Raw genomic sequence first — 26877 nt, 5'->3', positions numbered from 1 at the left:
TGTGGGTCCTCCTGGCCAGATCTTCACACACACACACAGCCAGGGGAGTGATGTGTGTGTGTCGAGCTATACGCCTTTGATGGTGAGCTCTGCTAATGAAAGATGAGACAGAGACGGACACATCTGGATCTGGGGAAACGGGAAATAGTGTGGGATTGATGGACCTTGCTTGCACTGATGGTGTACACAACACGCTGAAGTTTGGAACGGTGGTTGCACGCACGCACGCACGCACGCACGCACGCACGTGCGCACGCACGCACGCACGCACGCACGCACGCATTGATCGACCTCCTCACACACACACACAGACGCTTTTCATTTCTGTGCCAGTGTGGTGTAATATTTGAGCAGGTGAATTCATCCTGCCAAAACTTTAATCATTTTGTATACAAAATGTTGCGCGAAAATGTTTTCCATGATGACAGCAAACTGGAGAAAAGAACTGGGAGCACTATTTTATACCGCTAAAATAGACGTTCTGACTTGAAGCTGCTATAAGCAATAATAATTATTATGTGAAATTTTTAATGACCTTTTTTTTTTGGTATTCAGACAGCCAGCAATGGGTAGAACGCTCCCAAAAAGATGTAGTCTCTGTGACACATCTAGGGGCCGCAATCTGCATTCAAAGATGTTCCTAGAAGCTTTGTCATTGGTCGAAAAACAACCTGGTCGCAATGACTAACCAATCAGGAAGCAGACAGGCAAATCGACCAATGACAAAGCTTCTAGGAAAATCTTTGAATGCAGATTGCGGCCCCTATAAATGTGTCACAGAGACTACATTTCTTTTGGGGGACGTTGGGACCCATTGCTGGCTGTCTGAATAAAAAAAAAAGGTCATTAAAATGTTGACATTATTGCTTATAGCAGCTTTAATTTGTATCCGGATGCATTCACAGCATTAACTGCCTCAGCCTCTATTTTGACTTGCATGCTACTGTATGCTGTCCCCATAGATTGACTGTTAGGTCCCTTTGTCCGTGAACCATAAGCCCCAAGTTGTGCATTCTTCTAATTTAGTAGTCAATAGCTCCCTGCGCCAAGGTCAGCAATTCATACGTGACCTGCTGTAGTCGTCTGAGAGCTATAGAATCACCTCTTTCCACAGAAAATGTGTTTTCTGTGACTCCCACCTGATTTCTGCCAGGAAGCCCACCGTGTTCATTCCGTCGACTAAAAACTATGACGAAAGATTTCGCCGACTACCTTTTTTCACTGACGAAAACTGAATAAATACTAAATAACAAATACTTTAAGATACTAACTAAGACTAAATATATTGATAATTAAATTTAACATAAAAGAACAACACTGAAATGTTAGGGAGGGACTTGTGGAGAAGAGAAGAAACTAAAAGACTAAAAGATTTTACAATATAAATTGGGGTCCCAGGGATTAGAAATGCCAATGAATGGTGTCCGTATAACCTAATGCATGTCGATGTCCTTCGAATTAAAAATGGTTGACAATCACTGCTAGAGCCTTAAAAAAATCAACTTCTCTTATGGGGGTCCTTGACATATATTTTCAAACGGGCGTCCGCGGGGATAATACGTGTTAGGTTGAGGGTCCTCGACTTGAAAAAGTTCAAAAACCACTGTTTTTTACATTGTCAATCATCCTTATTCTGATTCCAACGTAACTAAAGGAACATGCGGCGGTTCGATTCTCTCTCTCTCTCTCTCTCTCTCTCTCTCTCTCTCTCTCTCTCTCAGACTCTCACCTATCTCGCGTGGACATTAAGGGATGACTCGTTGTTTTCCCTCTTGACTTTCTCCACACCGAGATGTGGAGTGCAGATAGAATGATGCATTTTTCATAAGGCGGTGAACACGAGAGCGTGCTCATTCTCCTTCCTTCCCTGCTGTTTTTTTCCTCTTGTCAATATCAGTTTTTTCTTTCTTTTTTTCTTGTATTCCACTGCTTATTGCTTGCACAGCTATAGTGAGAAGAGCCATGTTGTAACCATACACAATTCATATTAAAACAGACACTATTCCACTCGCTTTTCTGTTTTTCTTTTTTTTATGCATTTGTTTTCCCACAGTTTAAAGGAGCATTCAGTGATTGTTACCGGTCCGCCCCTGTAACAAGATGTGCACATGCATGCACTACAGTGGGGGGGGGGGGACACGCGACAGGCCAACAGCACACACACCAAGGGCCGCCCCCGCACGATCATGATTGGCGGAAGTCCCTCTCTATCCTGATTGGATGAAGGCTTTGCCACCTAGCCAAAAACGAAACCTACGTTTTTTTGACCCCCCCCCCCCCCCCCCCCCCCTCCTTATATGGTCAGCACACTCGTAGGGAGGATTATCACAACAAAACAAAAAAAGAGGTGATATTTGAATTAAAGGTATATTCAGTGATTTCACTTCATTCAAATACCACTTATAATCCTCCCTACTATAGAGTGTGCTGACCATATAAGGAGTTTCTCCCTGTCCCCAATGAGCCCCTGGGGTCAAAAAACCCTAGTTTCAGTTTTGGTGGCGGGTGGCAAAGCCTTCATCCAATCAGGATGAGAGGGGCCTTCCTCCAATCATGATCGAGCCTTGGTGCACATGCTGTTGGCCTGTTGCACTTCCCCCCACTGTAGAGCGTGCATGTGCACATTTTGTTACCGGGGCGGACTGGGTGGTTTTCCAAATCACCCATATCACTGAATATACCTTTAATGCAGATTAACCTGGCTGTTTCACAGGCTACTGTAATGTGCAGTCACACTTCTTCACCCATGTGTTGTTTTAATACTGTACTTCCTCTTGTAACTGGCAAAAATGAGACGAAAGCTGTGTTATTTCGTTATATCTCCCACATTAGACACATGCCTATACCGCTCTTTTTTATTTTATTTTGAAATTTCCCTGAAGGATAGTCGCTTGAGTTGCAGCAACTCGTTTTCAAGGGAGTCCTTAAGGCACAACAAACAAGTACAGTACAGTACAGTACAGTACAGTACAGTACAGTACAGTACAGTACAGTACAGTACAGTACAGTACAGTACAGTACAGTACAGTACAGTACAGTACAGTACACAACAATAAGGACATACACAAAGCAATACTCAAACCCACCACAAAGCCACTAAATCAGTTTGCTTGTAACCTTGGAAGTGAAGTAATATACTACATGCATTGCAAGTGAGATATACAAAATACAAAAAACAAAAAAATCCCCCAAAAAAGAACAAAAAACAAACCAAGTATGCCAAAAGGATAAATAAATAAGGAAATATAATCAGAAAGAAGAACAGCTAGATGTAAGATGAACCAGCAATGCATTCTTGAAAGCATTGAAAGAGGTAATTGATCTAAGGGACAAGGGGTGCCTGATGGAGTGGAAAGGAACTGGTTGGAATAACGTGTTCCTTCCATGCGCTACGTCCCATCCCACCCCAAAAAGCGATTGTCCAATAATGCCAATCCAAATAGTTTAGCAACGGTTGCTATGCAGGTCAAGCTTTCTTCGCTGCTAACGTGCCTATTGGACAAGGATGGGTTGGGGAGGGACTTAGTGAAGGGCTAATTGGCACTGTGTGAAATAAATGGGATACAATAACCGTGCAGGGATAAAAAAAAATACAAAATAATGTCTAGTGCTCTGTGCTCTGCCTACAAGGCCATCCCCGCTTGCTCAGGGGAGATATTGCATGATGATTTTCAGGCAGTACTACATGTTAACCCATTTTTGGCGGGAACCCATTTTGGTGTTTTAAGCATTATGTTATAATTTAGCTGATCTACAAGCTTGTAGCGCGGCACTCGATGCCGTGCTACGAGCTTGTAGGTCTGCTATTTTTTTTAAATCGTGAAAATGTGGCCCAAATGTTTGAATATATTCTTTCAGAGCGAACGTTTTTAACTCAAATCTTTGCTTTGCCTAAACTAGTACCTGTATGTGAACAAAAGTTTCTCAATTGAAGAGTAGGGAGTAGAGTAGAGCAGTATAGTCCACCAATAAACACAGATGTACCAGTTGTATTGTAAGTAATTCACATAACACATAACTTTGTAAAATTATGTGTAATATGTTGTTTATAGCAGTCAATTGCACTTGGAAGTCTTCAAGGCTCAATTCTGTGTCATATTCTACTATGCAAAGGTAGTAGGCTATTATTACTACCTTTGCATAGTAGGAGAAAAAACTATTCAAGGGACTATGACTAAAACTAAAATCAGATTGTGCTGCCAAAAACAACACTGGACGGTACTGTGTCAATTGTGTGTTTTCTGCTGAAATGCTTAAATGTCCTTGTGTCTCCACGCCCTCCCCCTTTCTCCTCCATGCAGGCACAGGACCCTCAGGTGCTGGAGCAACTGTCCAAAAACATCACTCGTATGGGCCTGAATAACTTCACCCTCAACTACCTCAGGGTGAGAAGAAGACCTCACACTCTGCAACTCTCTATGTGTGTTTGTTTGTTGTGTGGATTTGTCTGGACAGAGCGTTGCGGCTGGGTGGGTTTGTGTGTGTCTGTGTGTGTGTCTGTGTGTGTGTGTGTGTGTGTGTGCGCGTGCGTGCGTGCGTGCGTGCGTGCGTGCGTGCGTGCGTGCGTGCGTGCGTGCGTGCGTGCGTGCGTGCGGCAGAGATTCAAGATTCATGAGGGTTTATTTGTCACTCACTCATACAAGTACAAGCAGCGATGTGTTGGTGTGGCATGTGAGCGTGCGCGCGCGTGTGTGTGTGCGTGCGTGTACGTGCGTGTTCTGTGTACAAGAGAAGTGGATATGTGTGTTTGTTTGTCTGCATGTCTGAAAGGGGCTATGACAGTCTTTGTGTATCAATGTCTGTCAACCAACCCTAATCATGTACAGCATGTGGTCTCAAACTAAACCTCAGATAGACTCTCTACACACCAGAAACCATACAGCTTTATATCCTTATAGAAAATTAAAGTCTGTGGTAATTACTGTATACATTACAGTCTGTCATATTTTGAATTAGGGAAATAATATGGACGTGCATAAAAACCCCACAAATTAGTGTTCATATTATGTTTACCTGTTCCTGTTGCATTTTGACTCCATTTGTGAACCTAAAATCTGCTGCTGTGGAAATACCACCTATAACTGTGTACTTTATTTATTTATTTATTTATTTATTTATTTATTTATTTATTTATTTATTTATTTATTTATTTATTTATTTATTTATTTAATCTATTTATTTGTAAACTCATGGACATTTACGTGCTGCGCACATTTCATAACCCCTTAGTCCCCTAGAGACGCCACCACGGCATCATTTCACAAAATTCACAGGCATCAGTGAGAAAATAAGCACTCTCTTTTTTTCCCCCTCCTATATATAAATTATTTATTTTTTTTGGCTGACAGCAGTGGCGCTACACTGGGTGGAAATGGGAAGGTATATATGAGCGACTTGAATACATTAGTCATTATTTCACTAGGCTTTGTTTGTGCTTTCTATCCACAGTTGATGGACAGCTCGGATCTCGCTCCAAGTGGGAGAACGAGAGAGACAGAGGGAGAGCGAGAGAGAGTGAGTGAGCGAGTGAGTGAGAGAGAGAGAGAGAGAGAGAGAACGTGAAGGGGAGAGATGGAGCTGGTGGGAAAGAGAGAGAGAGAGAGAGAGAGAGAGAGAGAGAGAGCGAACGGCAGCGGGAGAGCGAGATCGAGAAAGAAAGAGGAGGGGGGATTAATTGGATAGAGAAAATTAGCATAACATTAATGAACGCTCCCTGTTGAGACTCATAATTGTGCAAACCAGAGAAAAGGTACCCCTGCTTATTATCATAACTGCACAGTAAAGTCTGGAGTGTTGCTTTAACCGTAAAAATGGATCCTTGCGGTGTACATTTTTACACTCTGGGTTAAATCGGCATTCCATATTTTATTGTGTAGTAGAGTAGAGAGAGAGAGAGAGAGAGAGAGAGAGAGACTTGGGTGTTTATTGTTTTTGTTTTTCAATGGCAATGATTATCCTGGAATGCATCCACAATGCCATTCAAAGACAAAGCACATAATTCAAGTGTCCATAATTACAGTCGGAGTTGGCTCCTGTTTATTCTGTGTATTAACAATTCAGACGGTCAATTTCCAAGTGTATGAAATGGGGGGATATGCTTGTTTCTCACTCACTTGCCTTTCCGTGGTTATATAGAGGGTAAGTCGTTAGCCTCCTAACAATTACAGTATTGCTTCTGAAGACTAGGTTATAGTTTGTCAAAATGAATGACACGGTTTCGTTTCCCTCGGCCGACCGAAGTGAGCCTAATGTTTCACAAATAAATGTGGTGTGTCGTGGGAGGTAAAGTAGGAATTGGCTGCCTTGGCGAGGTCACAATTGGGCTGATATTTTTTTATATACACTGCACACACAAACACCATACAACACACTGTGACCACACACACTGCACAAAGTCCATCTTAACCCATCAAGACCTGAGACCGAGGTCTGAAAAAATATGTTGCTATATATCGGTGGTGCTCAAAACCTTTTCATGTCAAGGACCCCCCCCCCCCCCCCCCCCCCCCAAAAAAAATAATATCTGGAAATATTTTGTTCCTGCAGGACTCCCAGAAACAAAGATTTGAGTTAAGATTATAATTATTAATTATAATTAATTATAATATTATTTTTTTACTTTTTTAACTGCACCCTTGTTTCATTGCACTTTCAAGAGATATCTTGAAACTGGACGAATTGTTCAGCTAGAAATCAACATACCTATATTACGTCTCTGGGATTCAATCAAATTTGATTGGAAGTGTTTTGAGCAATTGAAAACAATCACAGACAGTTCAACAGGATTTCTCACTATTAGTTTTAACAACTTGTTACGGTGGACATTTCCTGCAGTGTGCGTATAACTGACTGAGCTGCCGAAAACCAAATCCGTCTTGTGTATCAAACAAAGAGAGCTTGTGAGGGGTTTGTACACATATTGTTATCTCAGCGTCCACTGGCTGTCACGGTACACCCTTTCCTCACATTAAACGCTCGACGGGAACGTGTGTGTGTGTGTGTGTGTGTGTGTGTGTGTGGGGGGGGGGGGGATAAGGTCTTTTCTCCAGCTTTTTATCAGGGCTTCCAAAGAAAGAGGCATTTTCCTGGGGCACGGAGGTTATAACCGGCCTTTCTCTCTCTCTCTGTCTCTCCTTCCCTCTCTCTCCTTATTTCTCTGTGGCGTATTTAAGCCCTTCCATGTATTGGAGCTGCTGGCTTCCTGCTATTGAGGCTGAAAATAGCCCCTTGTTTTCAGGGCCGAGAGCCAGGGCTAGTTGGCTGAGCTTGGGGATGACTATTACCATGCCAGGAGGGGGGGGGGGGGGGCACAGGATTAGTCTGCTACAAGGATGTTCACTTCACTACAGCCACATGGTATCCCAACAGTCCAGTGCCATAATATAACAGAGTGAGAAGCGGCATGGAGGCATTATTCGATTTTTGCTGCCTAATTGGGCACAGGCAGGCGTGTGTAGTGGCTCCAATATGCGTTTGATTATTGGTTTGAATAGAGGACAAGACTATAGTGGGCATGCCAAGGCACCAAAGTGGCACCACGCAACGTACATTGTTTGTAGCCTAATTTGATACCTAATTAATTCAAATGGTACAATTGTCATATTATATAATACTGCATTGATTGATTTAATACTTTATTAGGAGGTTTGTTAACAGTGCAGGTAGTATACAGTCAAAGGTTAAATGCTAAAAGGATAACACCAAAAAAAGCCCTATAAATTAGACATATCAGACATATGTGACCAGATTTGACTGAGAGCCTGCCATCGCGCAAATTCCAGCTTTTCACCAGAGGAGAAAAACTTTTTATTTTTCAAAACGAGTTAATAGCACAGGCAGACTCTTCACATACCAGAGCATGTCTGAAATAAGTGTCAGAGCTGAAATCGACATGTAAATATGAAATAAATGCTTAAACATGTAGCTAGGTGTAATGTTACAGACCACAGAAGTGAACCTTTCAAGCCTGTTTTCTCAACTCACTGTTTCTCTGCAAGACATTACTCTATAAGCCATATCTCCAAAACTGGTGGGTCATGGGAACATGTCAATTTGAAGCTAATATGAAAAAAAAAAAAAATCCAAAAAAAACAATGGCAGACCCTCAGTCAAATTTGGTCACATATGTCAATGTACAGGTATTACTGTAAGTGGCAGTGCAGCAGAAACTACAGTATACACACAGAGCAATCCTGTATAGAGCGCCAAAGTCCTGACGCCACTTGCTCGTCCCCTCGATTCCCCTGGTTCACGGAAGTAATTTCTCTATGGAGAATAACATGGGGTCATTATGGGGGCGTTATTGTCAGGGAGGTGTCTCTGTATCGTTTGTGACCGTCAGTCACTCATATATGATACAGTCTGTTTCTAGCGAAAATGTAACTAATTTAGTAGCAGTAACAATAGCGTTTTCTCTCAGTCAGTTGATTCTTCATGCCCATATGAGTGAAACGTCCGGGCTGACATGTTTATTTTTCAAACACACGTTATTATATGAGGCAATCTAAACTCCCCCGATGGTGATTATAATGCAAACTAGGTAAAGTCTCCACCAGAGCATGTCAGGTTGTGGCCTCCTGGTGACGCTATAATAGGCCAATGTGAAAAGGGTGGCATTTCTTCTTACACCTTGGATGGCAATTGGATGATTTGAGGCATTTTGTTCCAAAAATGTGTTTTGCAAAAAATCACCTGTTGGTGGCGCTATAACAGGCCAATCTGAAAAGGGTGGGATATATTCCTCAGCCTAGTAGGAAAGTCTGTGAAATATTTCACGTAAATTGCATGCTGCGTTCATGATTTGAGGCTTTTTGTTCAAAACGGGCCAATCCTGCAAACTTTGAAAGCCAATGTTAGCCAATTAGGATTGAATATGAAATATCAGACAGATCGGTCGTGAGCACATGACTATAGAGATACTGTGTAACGATTTGTGGGATTTTTGGACAAAATCTGGTGGCGTTATAACAGGCCATTCTGGAAAATTTGGGACAGAGGTTCATTGTTGGCATCCAGGGAGTCTGTGTGTAAAATTAGGCATCGACCGGGTTAACGGTGCCGGAGATTAGCTGTACACAGACGGACAGACACACACACACACACACAGTCCGGACGGACGGACACACGCACGGACGGAGTGCAAAACATACTCTCTCCCCATGCCTTCGGCCTGGTGGAGACAATAAAAAGTACATGAACCCGTGGATTTGCGCCCTCTACCGATATTGACCTCAGACTTTGGTGCTCTGTTGTGGCCTGTGTTGTCAGGATAGCCTGTGGGGCTCAGCACTTGTCTCTCTACATCTTTTGTAGCTGTAGGTGTAAACTAGTAGAATTTATTTTGGTATATCAGTATCGCTTGCCTGGCCGTGGCGGCAGCAGCAGCAGCGTGAACCAGTGTTGTTTTTGGTCATAGTCATTAGTCATAGTCTTTTGAATAGTTTTCATTTAGTTTTAGTCACATTTTAGTCCCCTGGAGTTTTAGTGTTAGTCTAGTTGTAGTCATGGGATTTTAGTTGACTAATCTATTTTTCGTCTTAGTTTTAATCGACGAAATCAACACTAACTGGTGTGTGTGGCCCATTTGAGGTCCTCAGTGATGTGTATGCCAAAGAACTTGTAATCCCTGACACACTCTCCACTGGCAACACTGTCGATGTAGCCGGGGGCATGCTCTGTCCTTCAACGGTAAATGGTAAATGGTGCATTTATATAGCGCCTTTATCCAAGGTGCTTTACATAGATTGTGCATTACATTCACCCATTCACACACACATTCATACACAGACGGCGGTGGAAACCATGCAAGGCACCAGCAACCTGCTCATCGGGAGCAATTAGGGGTTCAGTGTCTTGCTCAAGGACACTTCGACACTACAACTCTGGGGGAGCCCACAGGGATCGAACCGGGAACCTTCCTGTTCCCAAGTGGCCACTCTATCCCTGAGCCACTGCCGCCCTCTGTCCTTGGCCTCCTGTAGAATGATAGGCAACATTACAATTCTAATGTATTATGTTGGCCTTATGGTACAGGCAAATATGATTTTGAGTGCATAGTACTTCATCCCATTTTGACCTGAGATCAGATTCTAAAAATGTCTTCTACATCCTGACAGTTTTCTGAAAAAGCTATGTTTCTATGTCAGCGGTTCTTCGATTTTTCAAAAATAGCAGACCTACAAGCTCGTAGCGTGTAGCTCGTAGCGCGTAGCTTGTAGATCTGATATTTTTCAATAGCTAAAGCATACATAATGCTAACACCAAAAGGGGTTCCCGCCCAAAATGGGTTATTGGAAATATGAAATGTAGTTTAGTTTTCTTGTTTGTTAAAATGAACCCCCGCAATTTAACAAAGGAGGAGATAATTGGCTGGAGACCCAGGCATGTGTTTTGATAGGCCCAGCACTTAACTCTTTGAGAGTTTCATGGATTTCTATATAGTTTTTAGACTTCTCTATGGCAGAATGGCGTTTTTGAATGATTTATTGAAAATTCTCTGTTGTGAATGTGTGACAACGAAAGACCTTCAGAGAAAGCTTGGCTTGTCTGCTTCCAGGAAAAAAATGAACTGAGTTGATAAAATGTTTAGTTGTGGTGTTGGAAGCCATTTAAAAGAGCCTGCATTTACACTGGGTAGTGTTTCTAGGACAACAAAAAAAGTTATGACCGGTTGAAGTTTTATTTTCTAAATAACTTTTTTTCTGCTGGGCGTACATAGCCATGCAATATCTCATTTTAAAGGGTGAGTTGTCTAGTTCAATTAAAATAAAATAAAAAGTTTCTCACATGTACCACTGTAGATATTTTGCCATCTATAAATAGCATGGTCAGTCATGATCAATCTGACCTATCCAGCTAAAAGTCCCCCTAGCTCTGAAATGGAACATCATATAAACTCAATTCTTTTTTGGGGTAAAATTAGACATTCTAACGCACATTTTGATATATACCATGTTTACATAGTCTTACCAGTACCGTGTCTATTCATGCATGTATCTCAAAAACCTGTTGTGAAGAAACAGTTTTGATAAAAAACTCATCCAAGGACATTGTTTTGATATGACTTTGTGCCCATGATATGTATCAAAATATAGACTTGAATGTATACTGTATTATAACAAAAAAATTGGGTTCTTACCATCTACCGTTACAGAGTAAATCACAGTTGAAACTCGCTTAGTCAAACCATAAACCTCAGACTAGTGAACAAAATAGCCATGACAGGTCTAACTCATTGTAAAAGCTTGTCTTTTATTTTTTATGACTACTAACATAATACAATTATAATAAATATTACAGAAAATAAATAGGCCTACATACAAAACAGTTGTCCCCAAACTCCCCAGTGTCCCCAAACCACTGCATTCCAGTTGTTCTTGACGGTGTGTGTGTGTGTAGGCTAAATTTAAAAAAAAAACAACAACTGAAATGAATGAATGCATCCGGTTCAGTGTCGGAGAACTCCATCGCAGTCTTGACTCTTCGTCTTCATCATCATCATCATCATCATCATCCTCCTCCTCCGATGCCAGTTCTAAATATATAAAAATAAACATTTAGCTGTAGTCAGCCCGGCCAATAGCCAGTTGGGGGGGGGGGGGGACGTAGGCTATCTGACATCATCGTCATCATCATCATCACACGGAGACACACTAAACAATGTACAATCATGATTGTATACAATATACAATGAATGCAATTATCATGCAAGCTCAGACGTCAATGAAACGTCATACAGATCTTATATAATACGCTACTGTTAGCTTCACTCCCCGTCCCCCCTCCGATCCTTGTAGCAACGTCATCATAACCACGCGTTGCTTCAGTAAACGATGCATGTTTGTTCTCCGTCTTTGTAGACAGTAAATAAAAGGAGCGAACATTACTCTAAAGATCAGATCGCCTATAAGGCACGCTACAATATAAAATACTTGTACTGCCATGCGTGCATGCCTGCTACGATACATTTGTACTGCAACAACCAACCGATCGACACCAACCCCCCCCTCCAGCCCTTAGCCAGCACCAATGCACCGACCAACACCATTAGCCAGCACCTTCGGTGCTGGCTAATGGCTGGGGGCCATCGTGGTGAGTCATTCTGGCGTCATGATCTGACTAGTAGTAGTAATTATCCAAGCATCTATTTGTAGCGATCATCTTATGATTTCTGATCACTATAGAAGGGCATTTTCTACAATAAGATTACCTCAAAACATTCCGGGTTGATCGTCTTCTTCAATGGTTTCCCGGTATAGCTCATCGGACGACGATGGGGAGACAATGAAAAAAGGAGGGAGGGAGCAGCGAGTCTCGCTGTAAGCACTGGACCAGGGCTACTCCGCCTGGAGAAGGCGACTGGGACGCGTATGGATCAATACTACTACCACAAAACTCGCTCAAATAAATAGTACTGCTTTCAACTTTTTCTGCTAGAAAATCGCTCGGGCGAGACGGCAAACAGGCAAAACAATGAAAACTATGAAGACTCCCTCTGCCCCCACTGTTTACAGGGGGTGGGACCAGCTTCCAATGGCAACACGTACACGTGTGTCACGTGACACGGGTTTTCTGGGTAATGTAGTTGGAATATAAGCTCAGGAATTTAAACAGCGCTTCGGAGCATATTAATATGTTTAGATTAATCAAAAAAGAGAAAGACGCCAATTGGCGTCATTGCTCATTTACGGAATTCTGATGAAGACGCCAATTGGCGTCTTTGCTCTTCTAAGGGTTAAGGTGTTTTAAAGGTCTTCTCTCAGAATTTAATGCTATATCCTAGATATACAGTATATTATACTATAATTGCTATTTCCAGTATCCATAATCCTGCCTATACACAATGAGTCTGGGACCGTGTGCATTTTGTGACGTATTGCACACGATGTTTCTTTATGTTATTTATTATTTTGTCATTTTGGGATTATAATACAGTATGTCCTGAATTTTAATTGGCCAGTCAGCCACCAATTCAAGTTTTCCGTTGTGACTTGGTATAGGTAGGTAGGTACCGCTCCAAGGCTCCTTGCTGAAGGACTGTTGCGGTGGACTTCATGCGCGGCCTGCGGGCCACTCTCCAGCTATTATAGGACACACTTTCTCTCAATGAAACATTGATTCCGATGTGATTGCTGCAAAGTGGAGTAGCCCTAGTGTCCTGACGTGTACTGAAGAGCATTTTGTATGTTTAGCCTCTGGTTGAGACAAGTGCGGAGCGGGGAGGGTGGGGAGTGGGGTGCTCAACCACATTGTAATGTTACCCAGATGTTATGTTGTCCCTGATGAATTGAAGATGACGGGGCGGCTGACCCCTGGCTCCCCCTTCTTCCACGCACACACACATCTCTGGAGGCTTAGAGCTTTTCTGCAGATTGGAGCTCATGCTTATTGGGGCTTTCAGCTATGCAATGCAAACGCTGCTGCTGTGTGGGAATATATATAACTCTTGCTTTAACGCTGAAGAAAAAGCTTTGTGCCAAAATGCGTACGTTTATTGTTAGCTGCCCGTGCCTATCCCATTTAGGCCTGACGTCGAAATTACAAAAAAAGGTCTTCTAAAACGTGACAGTTTTCTGAAAAACCCTTATGTCATCTGAAAACATGTTGTTCCAGGGACCTCCCCAGAGGCAAAGATTTGAGTTAAAATGTTCACTCTAACAATAATATATTCAAAGATTTGAGGCACATTTTCACGATGTTTCAAAAATAGCAGACCTACAAGTTCTCAAGCACTCGGTGCCGCACTATGAGCTTGTAGATCTGCTATTTTTCAATAGCTAAAGTATAACATAATGCTTAAAACACTAAGAGGTTCCCGCCCAGAATGGGCTATGAACCAAAGTACCTGAAAGGACCCTCTTCCGCGAGTGCTGGCAATTCCTTTGAATATCGTGGCTGTCGTGGGCATGCAGAAACCGCGCATCTCCATATGGTTTTTTTCCCCCTCCGTAAATTACTTTGTCGTACAAGAGTGTCGCACAAATGTACCTATACAAAACACAAAATATCTACAAGCTCACATCTTTATGAAAAAATAATTATGATTGTATATAAAAAAAAAGGAACAGTTTTGGACATACAAGGTTTCCACCCGACAGCAACAATATAGTTCTTTCCCACCCTCTTTCTCAATCTCTCTTTCCCTCTCACTGTGTGCGTCTGTGCGTGCGTGCGTGCGTGCGTGCGTGCGTGCGTGCGTGTGTGCGTGCGTGCGTGCGTGCGTGCGTGCGTGCGTGCGTGCGTGCGTGCGTGCGTGCGTGCGTGCGTGCGTGCGTGCGTGCGTGCGTGCGTGCGTGCGTGCGCGCAGTTTTACTACACACTGAGTTGCAACCTGCAGTGCACATAGCTATTAAAATCTTACCTCTTTGCAGTTTTACTAATATTTGCGTCTGTATTTATGTCCTTCGTAGAATGCTTTACGATGAACGTGCTGGTTAAAGGCAGTGTACTTTAAATTATGTAAATAATGTGAGTACGAAAAGTACAGTACTGCACCCTCACAAGCACTCAACGTACAGTAGCTTTATTGATTAAGATTGTGGTGAAATGATTGCCTGTAGGCCTATTAGGGCTTAAGAGACCGACCTTTATGTACACTGTACAGGACACTGCTTTCTTTCTGCTGCATCCTGGAATGTGCTTGAATCATCAGTCATTTAAGGATAAGAGTGTGTTTGCGTGCGTGCGTGCGTGCGTGCGTGCGTGCGTGCGTGCGTGCGTGCGTGCGTGCGTGCGTGCGTGCGTGCGGGCTCGGAAATTATTTGTTATATTTATTCATGACTCAGTGAACAAACTAAATGGGTGGGGGAGGGGGCGCTAAGGGTGAGTCAGCACAGTGGGGGGGGGGGGGGGGGGGTTGGGGGTGGCCCCGGCCCCCTGGTTTTTCTATTGTCGATGATAGGATTCCCCCTCTGATCCGTCACAGTTATCTTTGTTGTTGTTGGTATTGCCCTTCAGTAAGACACTGCATGTTGAAAGGTCAAAATTAAATCTTAGACCATAACAAGTACGAAGTCATTTCGGCCTGTTGATGAAATGGGGGAAATGAATGGGAAGTGCAAAGCAAGCCATGCTCTGAATTTACCAGGGGGACGCAGGGGCTTTAACACCCCCCAAAGATTGTATCTTGGATGTCCTTGTCCCGATACTGTTATAGGAACAACTCTAATTAGGAGGAGTAGGGGGCCCACGGCCATTCCGGCCCCCAGGTCCCCTTGTGGCAGACTACACCCCCGGTCTGACCGACAGTATGTGATGCTGGAAGAAGAACTAGCACCTTAAACTCTATTTGGCAATCTGTAGAACCAATCTTCTCTCAATAAATATTGTCATTGTTGGGTGGAAAGTAACCCTGCACTGTACAAGTGTACAGTATCTCCAACAGCCTTTATTTATCAGGAGATGGAAGAAGAACCCGTGTTCCAAACGTTCCAAATCCAATGTTCTGTCAGTTAGTTGTGAGCGCTTGTTAATACTTCATACCAAAGACAGATCTTCAACCTGGCGTTTGTATTTTCGGTATATGTCATTATATAGCCAAAATAGTAAAGAAAACCAACACAAGCTTGTACAGTAGATAGACTAATTATTGTGCTATATCTGTGTGACATTGTCATACTGTAACGACGACAAAGTATGAAACAGCATACTTTCTTTTTTACATAAAAAGTTGAAATATGGAGATACATTTTTTTCAGCCAAACAGTGAACCAGGGGTCATCAATGTGTGCTATTACACGGACAAAATGTGTTTGTGGCAAGACTTGGCCTTGTCGGTGGCATATTTTACATTTTTGACGTAACATTATAAATGTTCTTATATTGATCATAACCAGTGGTGGAAAGTAACTAAGTACTTTTACTTAAGTACAACTTTGAGGTATTTGTACTTTACTTGAGTATTTCCAATTTCCAGTACTTTTACTTCTACTCCACTACATCTCAGAGCCACAATTTGTACTTTTTCTCCACTACAATTAAACATTAACCACTTCAACCCTATACATTTTGTCCATTTGAAAATATTGCGACGCATTGTGAGCTTGTAGATCTGCTATTTTCAATAGACTTTGTACACATTTTTTACTTGTGAAATGAGACTTTCTGCAATATGAGTACTTTTACTTTTAGTACTTTAAGTACATTTTGATGCCGATACTTTACTCAAGTACATACATGTTCAATTCCGTACTTCTACTTGTAACGAAGTAGTTCTAAATGGCAGTATTGGTACTTTTACTTAAGTAAAACAATTGAGTACTTTGTCCACCACTGCTCATAACTCCCAAATGACTGAATGTCTGTCTCTGGATTGTCTCCATATTTTTCCAGAATATGTATGACATTGAGTTACTATGACACTACGGCACGTTAGGAGTCCACTAGTACAGTCATGGTTCTCTAACTGTTTTATTTTCAAGGACCCCCAAACCTCTGAGAGTGCACAAAATGGAACCAAATGAACCCACGAAGGGTGCATTTTGGTTCCATTTGTGCACTTTCAGAGTTACAGACCCTGTAAAGCAGTGTTGATTTCGTCGACTACGACTAAGATGAAAAATGTTCGTCGACTACCTTTTTTCACGGAGGAAAACTAGATGGAAACCAAATGAGAACTAAGCTATACGATGACTAAAACCAAGACTAAATATACTGACAATTTCGTCAACAAATAAAAACTAGACTAAAATGTTAGGAAGGGACTAGTGGACAAGAGATCCAGTATAAGTCATTTTACACTTGGTTGCAAGTATAAAATCAGTCATTACGGCGGCATCAAGGCACGCCAAAACACATTTAGCCGACTAAATCAACTGTAGATTTAGTCAACTAAAATCTTACGATATTTAGTTGACTAAAACTTGACTAACATTAACAGCATTCCGGGTGACTAAAATGTGACTAAAGCGAAATTAAAACTATTCAAGAGACTATGACTACAAAACTAAAAATCTAAATTTGATGTCAAAATCAACACTGCTGGAAAGGTCATTTAAGGCTATAGCTATTTAATAATCTAATAGTAGCTATTTAATGTGTTTCTGGTAATATTATTGTCCACTCATTTGTTTGTTTGTTTGTTTGTTTGTTGTTTCCTCTAGCTGTGCGTCATCCTGGAGCCCATGCAGGAGCTCATGTCACGTCACAAGACCTACAACCTCAGCCCCCGGGACTGCCTCAAAACATGCCTGTTCCAAAAGTGGCAGAGGATGGTCGCCCCACCAGGTAAGCAATAACAACGGTCTTTATAAATAAGACTTCTCTATACCGTCTCTAACTAAGATTCATCAAATTAAGAGTTTAAGACATTAAGGCTTTACCTTAGTTAGTTTTATCATTCTGTTTGTCTACAATTTAATGCAATAAAATGTATTTTTCAGGTTAATTGAAAATGGTTTAATTTCTCTTTTTTCTTTTTCTTTTTTTTCTAATGCACTAAACTCTAAAATGATCGATTTGGAGTGCTGTACCATTTATTTTTTTTGGTTCTAATGATGGATAATTTGGAATTAAAGCTCTTCTAATGTTTTGATTGCCCCACTTCCATTTCTCTATAATAGCTGTCATAATAATGCACCTTAAATCTTAATGCTTCCAAAGTGGTTCACCTGTCAGGTATATGAAATGATCCAGTGCCTCAACACGTAAACCATGTATAAGACCTCTCTCACCTCCATGATTGACGTTTTAAGGGATGTTTTCTTGGTGGGGATACCAGTTTTTAAATTGGCTCTTCGGCAGTCTTAAGCCATAGAATTTATGAAACGAGAGCAAGAGAGAGAGAGAGAGAGAGAGAGAGAGAGAGGGGGGGGGGGGGAGAGATAGAGAGAGAGAGGGGGGGGGGAGAGAGAGAGAGAGAGAGAGAGAGAGAGAGGGGGGGAGAGAGAGAGAGAGAGACAAGGCGCAAGGATTTTGGACACTTCAGAGGGAGGCTGCAAATTACAGCAATGTTCGGCGAGGTGTGACGAGATGTCTTTTAAGAAGCAACAGCAGTCAGAAAGCCTTTGACTTGGACCAGGGTTGCTTTAATTAAGAGCGGCTGGTGTAATCAAACCCGCCGATCCAACTCTCTCTAACCCCGGCCAATGCAGCGGCGGGCGCCCCCCCCCAGGGGGCATCAGGCATGTTTAAAAAAAAAGTAAAGAAAAAAAAAAGAGAAAGCATTTCCTTTCACGGTGGACATACAGTATACTACCGTAGAAGAAGAGACTTGGTCTGTGTGTACTTTAGAAAGGCTCTATATACTCTGTACTCTCAGACGGCTAATTGCACACATGGAGGAATAGTGTAGTTATACACCCCCGCCAGGCCGGAACGGCCGAGCCAAGGGTTTAATGTATTCACTCCAGTGAGTCAGTCAGTCTGTCTGTCAGTCAGTCAGTCAGTCAGTCAGTCAGTCAGTCAGTCAGTCAGTCAGTCAGTCAGTCAGCCAGCCAGCCAGCCTGCCTGCCTGCCTGCCTGCCTGCCCCCAAATTATTTTCAAATGTTCTTTCTTTTTCTAGCAAGCGGGGGTCACGAGACATGGCCAAAGCATTTCCGGGGGTCCCCAGCCAAAAACGTTGAGAACCCCTGGTATAGGCAACCTGGCCTTGGATCTGCACATAGAGGAGCGCACTTTTCCAGTTTGATATTTAGGGCTCCATTTTCGTCACCGCTAAACCCCTTATCCCTAAACTTATTTTGTTTTACTGTTTTGAAAAACATTTTTGAATAGCCAATCTACACGTTGTGAGCTTGTAGACTGGCCATTTTAACTATTCAAAAATGTTTTACAAAATAGTAAAAAAAAAAAAAAAAGAAAAAGGCAATGATTCACGCCAGCATTTTTCGCAGTTGAGCTCTTATTTCGAAAAGCCACATTTCCAGACTTCCGGAAGTAGACATATCCTAGTAAGTTTAACGGGTCTCGTTCAAGTGTTGTTTACAATATGGGTCTATGCCGGGGCACTGGAGGCCTCCACAGCGTCGGCTCTGTGCCATCAAAGAAACGCTGTTTTGACCAAAAATGCCATCTGGGACAAGGAATAGGAGATACAGGCGATTGAAAGAAACAGATTATTATGGCGAGGGCGATCTAAGATGGGCGATCCATTGTCATGACAACAACAGGTAGCTACCCGATGCTAACGCAAGTAGCATTATGGCTTGATCGATCGAAAGCATTATAAAAGCGCAATTTCCATTGATCTACGGCAATGGCGTTAAGCGTAGTATCAAAAAATAGGCTTTAGGCCTGGGCCATGGCTCAGTGGTCCAGGCACCTTGGCTGGTAATCCAGTCTGGCAGTGTGCCGCGGGTTCGACTCCCGATCCCGACGGCCTTTACTGCATGTCTTCCTCCCCATCTCTCTCCCCATTTCCTGTCAGCCTACTGTCTGTCCCTCCATAAAAAATATATAAGAGAAAGGCTTTAATTGACCTAGATCTACGGCAATGGCGCGGAGGGTGTTAACAGTCGATTCTGTGTGAGTTGGTCATAGTCTATTCCGTGGTGAGTTTTGATATTGATTGGGCAGAGGGGTTACAATTCATCAAGGCCATCTTGTTTCCTTTCACTCAGACCCCAAATCAAAGTTTGAAATCCTCTTGTTTGTTTGTCGAGTGTCATTGCGGTACAGGTAATCCATCTGTGTTTTCATATGAAACAAAATTGAACTTTTTTAAAGCTCAGCTGTAGATGTGCTTTTTTTCCTTATCCCATTTTGGGCGGGAACCCCTTTTGGTGTTTTAAGCATTACGTTATACTTCAGCTATTGAAAAATAGCAGATCTACAAGCTCATAGCTTGTAGATCGCTATTGTAGATCGCTATGAACTTGTAGTTCTGCTATTTTTTGAAAAATCGTGAAAATGTGGCGCAAATCTTTGAGTATATATCCTTTCAGAGCAAATGTTTTTAACTCAAATCTTTGCTTCGGGGAGGTCCCTGGAGCAACATATTTTCAGATGGGGGTCAGCGGCCAATGTCATATATATTTGGAGTCCTTGAACCACTGACATAGAAACATAGGGTTTTTCAAGAAAACTGCATGTCAGGATTTAGAAGACATTTTGTAGAATCGTCCTCAGGTCTAAATGGGTTATTGATGGCATTTTTTTTTTTAAAGCTTTTTCCTTCAATTCTTCTCCTCAACCTGGAAACTGGGTCTGGGTGTATTCAGGAAGGAAGCATGCATGCATTTATGCTCCGATAAGTCCTTCTGGGTGGAAGTGGAAGTGATTTTAGTGCGTCACCGGTTGAGCATCGAAGGAAACACGCCGGGATAACAAAAGTGATTGTCTTTGAACCAGTGTTTCCCCGAACATTGGCTCGTGGTCCATTTTGGGTCGCGAACCATATGCGACCCCAAAGTGAATATGCGATGAATATGCCGTTTTCTAACCTTTCCTATAAAAGAAGAAGAGAAGATTTGTTTAAAAAAACAAAATCTAAATTATTTCATATCTTCCCAAACATATTTTCAAAACTGGTGAAAAATAGCAGATGTACAGTACAAGCTTTGCAGCTCACGGTGCAAAAGGGCCGCACTGTGAGCTTGAAGATCTGCTTTTTTTTAAATAGCCAAGCGGTGAAATCTAAAATGACACGGATGCTTTCCCGGTATTAATGGATCAAAGATCTTCAGAAGTACATTTTCAACAATTTTCTAAAATAGTGAAAATAGTAGGCGTAGATCCCACGGTATCATCGGGGCGGCAGGGGCTCAGGGGTAGAGTGGCCGGATGGGAACCGCAAGGTTACCTGTTCGAACCCGGGCTCCCCCAGAGTTAGTGTCGAAGTGTCCTTGAGCAAGACTCTGAACCCCTAATTGCTCCTGATGTGCTGGTTGGTGCCTTGCATGGTTTCCTCTGCCATCGGTGTGTGAATGTATGTGCGAATTGGTGAATCTACAATATGTGAAGCGCTATATAAATGTGTGTGGCTATAATCATTTTTTTCAATGTATCCCGAATTTCTGTTTTGGGCCTTGAGGCGAAAAGGTTTGACTCTAGGCCGCATTTCTTTGCTTAGACCTGTTAACCCATTCTAGGCGGGAACCCCTTTTGGTGTTTTAACTAAGCATTATGTTATAGTTTAGCTATTGAAAAATAGCAGATCTACAAGCTCATAGCGCGCCACCGAGTGGCGCGCTACGAGCTTGTAGGTCTGCTATTTTTGAAAAATCGTAAAAATGCGGCACAAATCTTTGAATATATATTCTTTCAGAGCGAACGTTTTTTTTATTTTCCGACGTCAGGCCTAAATGTCTGTCAGAGTCAGGAGTCGCACGATAATCGACAAGATTCCCCTCTCACTATTTTCAGTGGCGTTTTCTGTTTGTGTCACGAGTGGTACGTTGCCAGTTTTGCCGTAATTGAATATGAAAGCATCTCCTTGGGTGTGATTAGTAAGAAACCTCGTGAAATGCATTTCATTTTCAGACATCTGTTTGAAGATCACAGCCGTGTTCTTTTCTTTTTTTTTTGTCTCCTCAAGAGATTATAAGACATATCATTTTCGAAGCAACACGTGTAGTCATAAATTATGTATTGCAGAAATTATATTTTGTAGATGTAAGGAATGCTAAGATCTCTACTTAACCTGCCTCATTAGTTCATAACTCCATTAATGAAGGAGCTTTTCACTTTACAGTAGATGCAGTTATGATTTAATTGCATGTTTAGAAATTATGTATAAGCTTATAATTGGAAATAAATAATCTTTTACCTAAGCAGGCTTATGCAAAGGCACACATGTGATTTAGAAGGCATGGTGTGTATTGTAGAATGTAGACAGATGCCATGTCATTTGTAAACCTAGCATCCTAGTACGTATGTTTAGTTTCAATCTTTTTTTGATATTATACTGTTTAGGCTGTTGAGATTCTTGGTTTACCTATGATCCTAGATTAGACTATTTCTATGCATTTGATGTGCAAGGAAAACGTCTTGCTTACTGTAAATCGTTCTGGATTAAGAGTGTCTGCTATAGTGCTAAATGCCTAAATTGTAAATTGTAAGCACATTTTCCCAGTTGTTTTAACCCATTCTGGTCGGGAACACCCTTTTGGTGTTTGTTATACTTTAGCTGTTGAAAAATAGCAGATCTATACAAGCTCGTAGCGCAGCACCGAGTGCGGCGCTACGAGCTTGTAGATCTGCTATTAAAAAAAGAAAACCGTGAAAATGTGCCTGAAATCTTTCAATATATATTGTTACAGAGTGAACGTTTTTAACTCAAATCTTTGCTTCTGGGGGGTCCCTGGAACAACATATTTTCAGATGGGGGTCGGCGGCCAATTACATAATTATAATGTTTTGGGTCCTTGACATGAAATATTGAGCACCACTGACATAGAAATATGGGTATTTCAGAAAACTGATTTAGAAGACTTTTGTTTTATTTCGACATCAGGCCTAAATGGAGTTAAGTAGTATGTATTTATCAGTGGCTGTGAATGCTGTCTTATTGTATTGATTCTTATTCAGTTAGAAACCAGTGAACTCCCTCAGTAGAAAATAAACCCTTTGGCTCCGGTTTCAGCTGGACATCCACAGAACTTCAAAACGGAAATATTTCCCACAAATCACAAAAAAGGTATCTTTTTGGTCTTATCCTGTCTTGCTTCTTGGGGTAGTGCTGTTAGGATGCAGTAGCAGGCTCCAAATGCCTTGAACAACCAACCAGTGGTGGAAAAACTACCCCAGTTTACCAAAAGTACCAATTTCGCTATGTAGAAACTAGGGCTTTAAGCAACTAGTCGACTATTCAACTAGTCGACTAGTAAATCCACTAGTCAACCTTGTTGGTACTAGTTGACTAGTTGATAAGAAAAAAAGAGATTATAGTCAACAATGTACACAGTTTTTAAATGTACAAATATCATTTAAAAAATAAATAAATAAAAATAGTCGACAACTAGTCGACTAGTAAACTGGGCAACTAGTCAACTAGTAAAAATCCCTAGAAGTGAAAGCCCTATAGTAGAAACACTCACAAACTTTACTTGGGTAAAAGCACAAAAGTAATGGCATTAAAATATGCTTACCAAAAGTAACCTCAAGGTTGTACTTGAGTACAGTACTTGGAGTAAATGAACGTAGAGTTACTTTCCACCACTGTGAACCACTACATTTCAGTGTGCACGTTCAACAATGCATGCTCAACCAAAAACTATAACAAAGACCAAATTAGACATTGTTCGATGCATTACACACATTTGTTTTTTGTTTATTGCATGTGCTATTTACATGGGCATTTGAAAGGCACAAAATAAAAAAACACAAACCGAAAGCAAGGGATGAAAAGGTATATATGTGCAACGCAATAGTGCAGTCACGCTCGACAAATAAGCGCCACAACAGTAACGACAACAAAGAGATACTAGAGCGGATACAATATCAATGCATATTCAGTGAGAGACACGTGGATGGTGCTTTCTGCCTCAGCAGACTAGTTTTAACCCGTTCTGAACGGGAGCCCCTTTTGGTGTTTTAAAGCATTACGTTACACTTTAGCTATTGAAAAATAGCAGATCTACAAGCTCATAGCGCGCCACCGAGTGGCGCGCTACGAGCTTGTAGGTCTGCTATTTTTGAAAAGTCGTGAAAATGTGACGCAAATCTTTGAATATTTATTCCTTCAGAGAGTTTTTAACTGAAATCTTTGCTTTTGGGGGGTCCCTGGAACTACATATTTTCAGATGGGGGTCGGCGGCCAATTGCATATAATTCTGGGGCTCCTTGACATGAAATAGTTTGAGAACAACTGATATGGAAACATACGTTTTTCTGAAAACTATCACGATTTAGAAGACATTAGAATCTGGTATCAGGTCGAAATGGATTAATCTGGCAAAGGCTATTGAGGCGCGCCGCACTCTGCATAGCGGCACCAAAATCATTAACAAATTCACATTACGCTGAGCAGCGGGGTCCATTGTTGAGCATTTATGCAAATGAAACAGGAGTTCCTTCTTACCAGTGCATGTCTTGGGAGATGTTAACGCTTATGTGATTTCCACCTCCGAAGGAAAAACAGAACATGGATCATTTTAGACGAGATGCGCTTGTGCATGTGCAGCACATCGTGTGTTCGTGTGTGCGTGTGCGTGTGTGGGGGGGCACCTTTGCATGTGTACAATACGTGTGTGCGTGACCTTTCATTTTCCACGCACAAGTGTGTGCATGTGCATGACTTTTGTCCGTACCACACAGTGTTAATCTTGACAGCAAATTTCCATTTAGTTTTAGTCAAGTTAGATTTCACATTTAGTCAATGTATTTTGGCGGGCCTTGATGGCATTGTGATGCCTGGTTGCATGCTGAAAATAGCCGATCACCAAGCTCACAACACGTTGCGGCTTGACGCGTTGTGAGCGTGTAGATCTGCTATTTTCATAGCACTGCGCCCGACCGCAACCAAACTTAAAATGACTTGTCTTTTAGTTCTACTAGATCTTTTCTCCCTAACATTTCGGTCTAGTCATTATTTGTTGACGGTATATTTAGTCATAGCTTTATTTCGTTTTTGTCAGTGAAAAAAAGATAGTCGACGGACATTTTTCACCATAGTTTTAGTCCACGAAATTGACCACGCGTAGCCGCCGCCGCGCATCCATACTGTGTTATAACTACCCCTCGCTCCGCCCACCGCCACCCGTCCCTGTGTGTGTTCTGTACGCACGGCGTGCTTTATGTCGTGGCTTTTCTCTTTCCCCTATGCTGGCCGCGCCAAAGCTGAGCCCGCCCGACAGACGACCACCAAGAGGAGGAAACGGAAGAACTCGGCCAGCAGCGCCAACAGCAGCGTGGGGACGGCGGCCAGCAAGAAGCGCAGCCCCGCCGCCAACTTCAGCCTCTCCAGCCAGGTACCTGTAAGCATCAGCCATGTTGCACCTCCTCCTCCTCTACCGGTTTGACTGTTGTCTCTTACTCTCAGTCATAGTAAGAGTCTTGTTTAATAAGGACTCTTACTATGACTGAGAGTTGCGGATTTTATTCTCTGTCTATTATGTTCTCTTTGAATCTGCACCCTGCAGCACATGCCTGGACCTTTAAAACAGGGGGTTCTCAACGTTTTTTGGCATTTTCCAGCCATTATTACTAGTTTAAAAAACAATAAAACCAAAACAAAACTTTTTTTTTTAAAAATCATCTGGGGACCCCCTAAAATAATTTCAGGACCCCCTGAGGGGTCGCGACCCACAGGTTGAGAACCCCTGCTTTAAAAGACTGTCTGAGTGGAGCGAGCCTTTTCCCTTGAAGTTGACTATTGTTATTTCATTACTTTGTTGATGCTGAGAAACTGCTGTTCTTTTTAACCCTTTAACACCTGAGGCCCATTCTACAAAACAATGCCTTCTAAATCGGTAGTTCTCGCACGTTTTCAAGATTCTTCAAAAATGTTAAAAAATTGCAGATGTGCAAGTTCGCATAGCGCTGCACAAAGTGACATATCATATTTTTTAAGAGCCAATTCATAAACATTTAAAATTACACAGATTCTTTCCCGGTTTTAAACTGCGTTCAATCCCCATTTTGGGTCATTATAGGCAAATATAATAATATTGAAAACCGCAGATCTACAAGCTCTCGGGGTGTCACGATGCAAGGCGTTGTGAGTGTTGTAGATCTGCTTCCTAGACCTATTTTCACTTATGAAGTCTAAAATATGGCTTAAACCCTCAATATATAGTAGTAATCTTGACCGTTATTGGCTCTATAGTTCGTCTACTATTTTTTCACTCTGCACATAATCATGTCTTTGCCGACAATAACGCGGTGCAGCGATACACGTTGTGGAGCTTGTAGATCTGCTATTTTCAGCGAATGCTCTCTCCAGAATATAGGAATGTTAGGGTGCAAGTAACAGAAACCTATCACACAAACATTTTGCGTGATAGTAACTGTAAAAAGTCCTGTTTTAGACCCATGATTTAGAGGTTAGGTTTTAGGGGCCACGCAAGTATAACCGTGTGTGTGTGTGTGTGTGTGTGTGTGTGTGTGTGTGTGTGTGTGTGTGTGTGTGTGCGTGTGTGCGTGTGAGCGTGTGTGCGTGTGAGCGTGCGTGTGCTAACTATAACATGTGTGCGCATGCACACAGCGGCACCACACATGCTCTGCAAACCCTTCACCGGATGAGTAAAGGTTGGAAAAATAAAAGCAAACCTATAATTAAAACCTAACGAGACGCACAAGGATCAAGAATTGATCAAAAACAATTAACTAAAGACCAAATCTATAGAAAAAAAACCTCCAGGTCTACGTATATAGGCTGGTCGTGCCGTGTGCCATGCAGCCAACGTATACATATCTAATGTCAGCGCTCTGTCTGTCTGCAGCCAACGTATACATATCTAATGTCAGCGCTCTGTCTGTCTGCAGCCAACGTATACATATCTAATGTCAGCACTCTGTCTGTCTGCAGCCAACGTATACATATCTAATGTCAGCGCTCTGTCTGTCTGCAGCCAACGTATACATATCTAATGTCAGCACTCTGTCTGTCTGCAGCCAATGTATACATATCTAATGTCAGCGCTCTGTCTGTCTGCAGCCAACGTATACATATCTAATGTCAGCGCTCTGTCTGTCTGCAGCCAACGTATACATATCTAATGTCAGCGCTCTGTCTGTCTGCAGCCAACGTATACATATCTAATGTCAGCGCTCTGTCTGTCTGCAGCCAACGTATACATATCTAATGTCAGCGCTCTGTCTGTCTGCAGCCAACGTATACATATCTAATGTCAGCGCTCTGTCTGTCTGCAGCCAACGTATACATATCTAATGTCAGCGCTCTCTGTCTGTCTGCAGCCAACGTATACATATCTAATGTCAGCGCTCTGTCTGTCTGCAGCCAACGTATACATATCTAATGTCAGCGCTCTGTCTGTCTG

General features: G+C 42.1%; 1 protein-coding gene across 5 annotated transcripts in view; it reads left to right on the top strand.

Annotated features, from left to right (window-relative positions):
• LOC306922246 (LIM domain-binding protein 2-like) overlaps positions 1-26877 on the top strand; it is a 140609-nt gene that overhangs the window by 104042 nt on the left and 9690 nt on the right. For 2 of the 5 annotated variants that reach the window (XM_079499679.1, XM_079499675.1), the window contains exons 5-9: positions 4302-4385; positions 5449-5514; positions 17100-17223; positions 22521-22574; positions 24716-24852. In XM_079499679.1, the coding sequence (XP_079355805.1) occupies positions 4302-4385; positions 5449-5514; positions 17100-17223; positions 22521-22574; positions 24716-24852 (465 nt within the window). The remainder of the gene's footprint in view (positions 1-4301; positions 4386-5448; positions 5515-17099; positions 17224-22520; positions 22575-24715; positions 24853-26877) is intronic. The other 3 variants (XM_079499676.1, XM_079499678.1, XM_079499677.1) reach the window with 3 other exon arrangements.

Source organism: Electrona antarctica, assembly GCF_951216825.1.
Source record: "Electrona antarctica genome assembly, chromosome: 1".
NCBI lineage: Eukaryota > Metazoa > Chordata > Actinopteri > Myctophiformes > Myctophidae > Electrona > Electrona antarctica.
The sequence above is the reverse complement of the archived record's forward strand: the minus strand, read 5'-3'. Positions and strand labels throughout refer to the sequence as shown.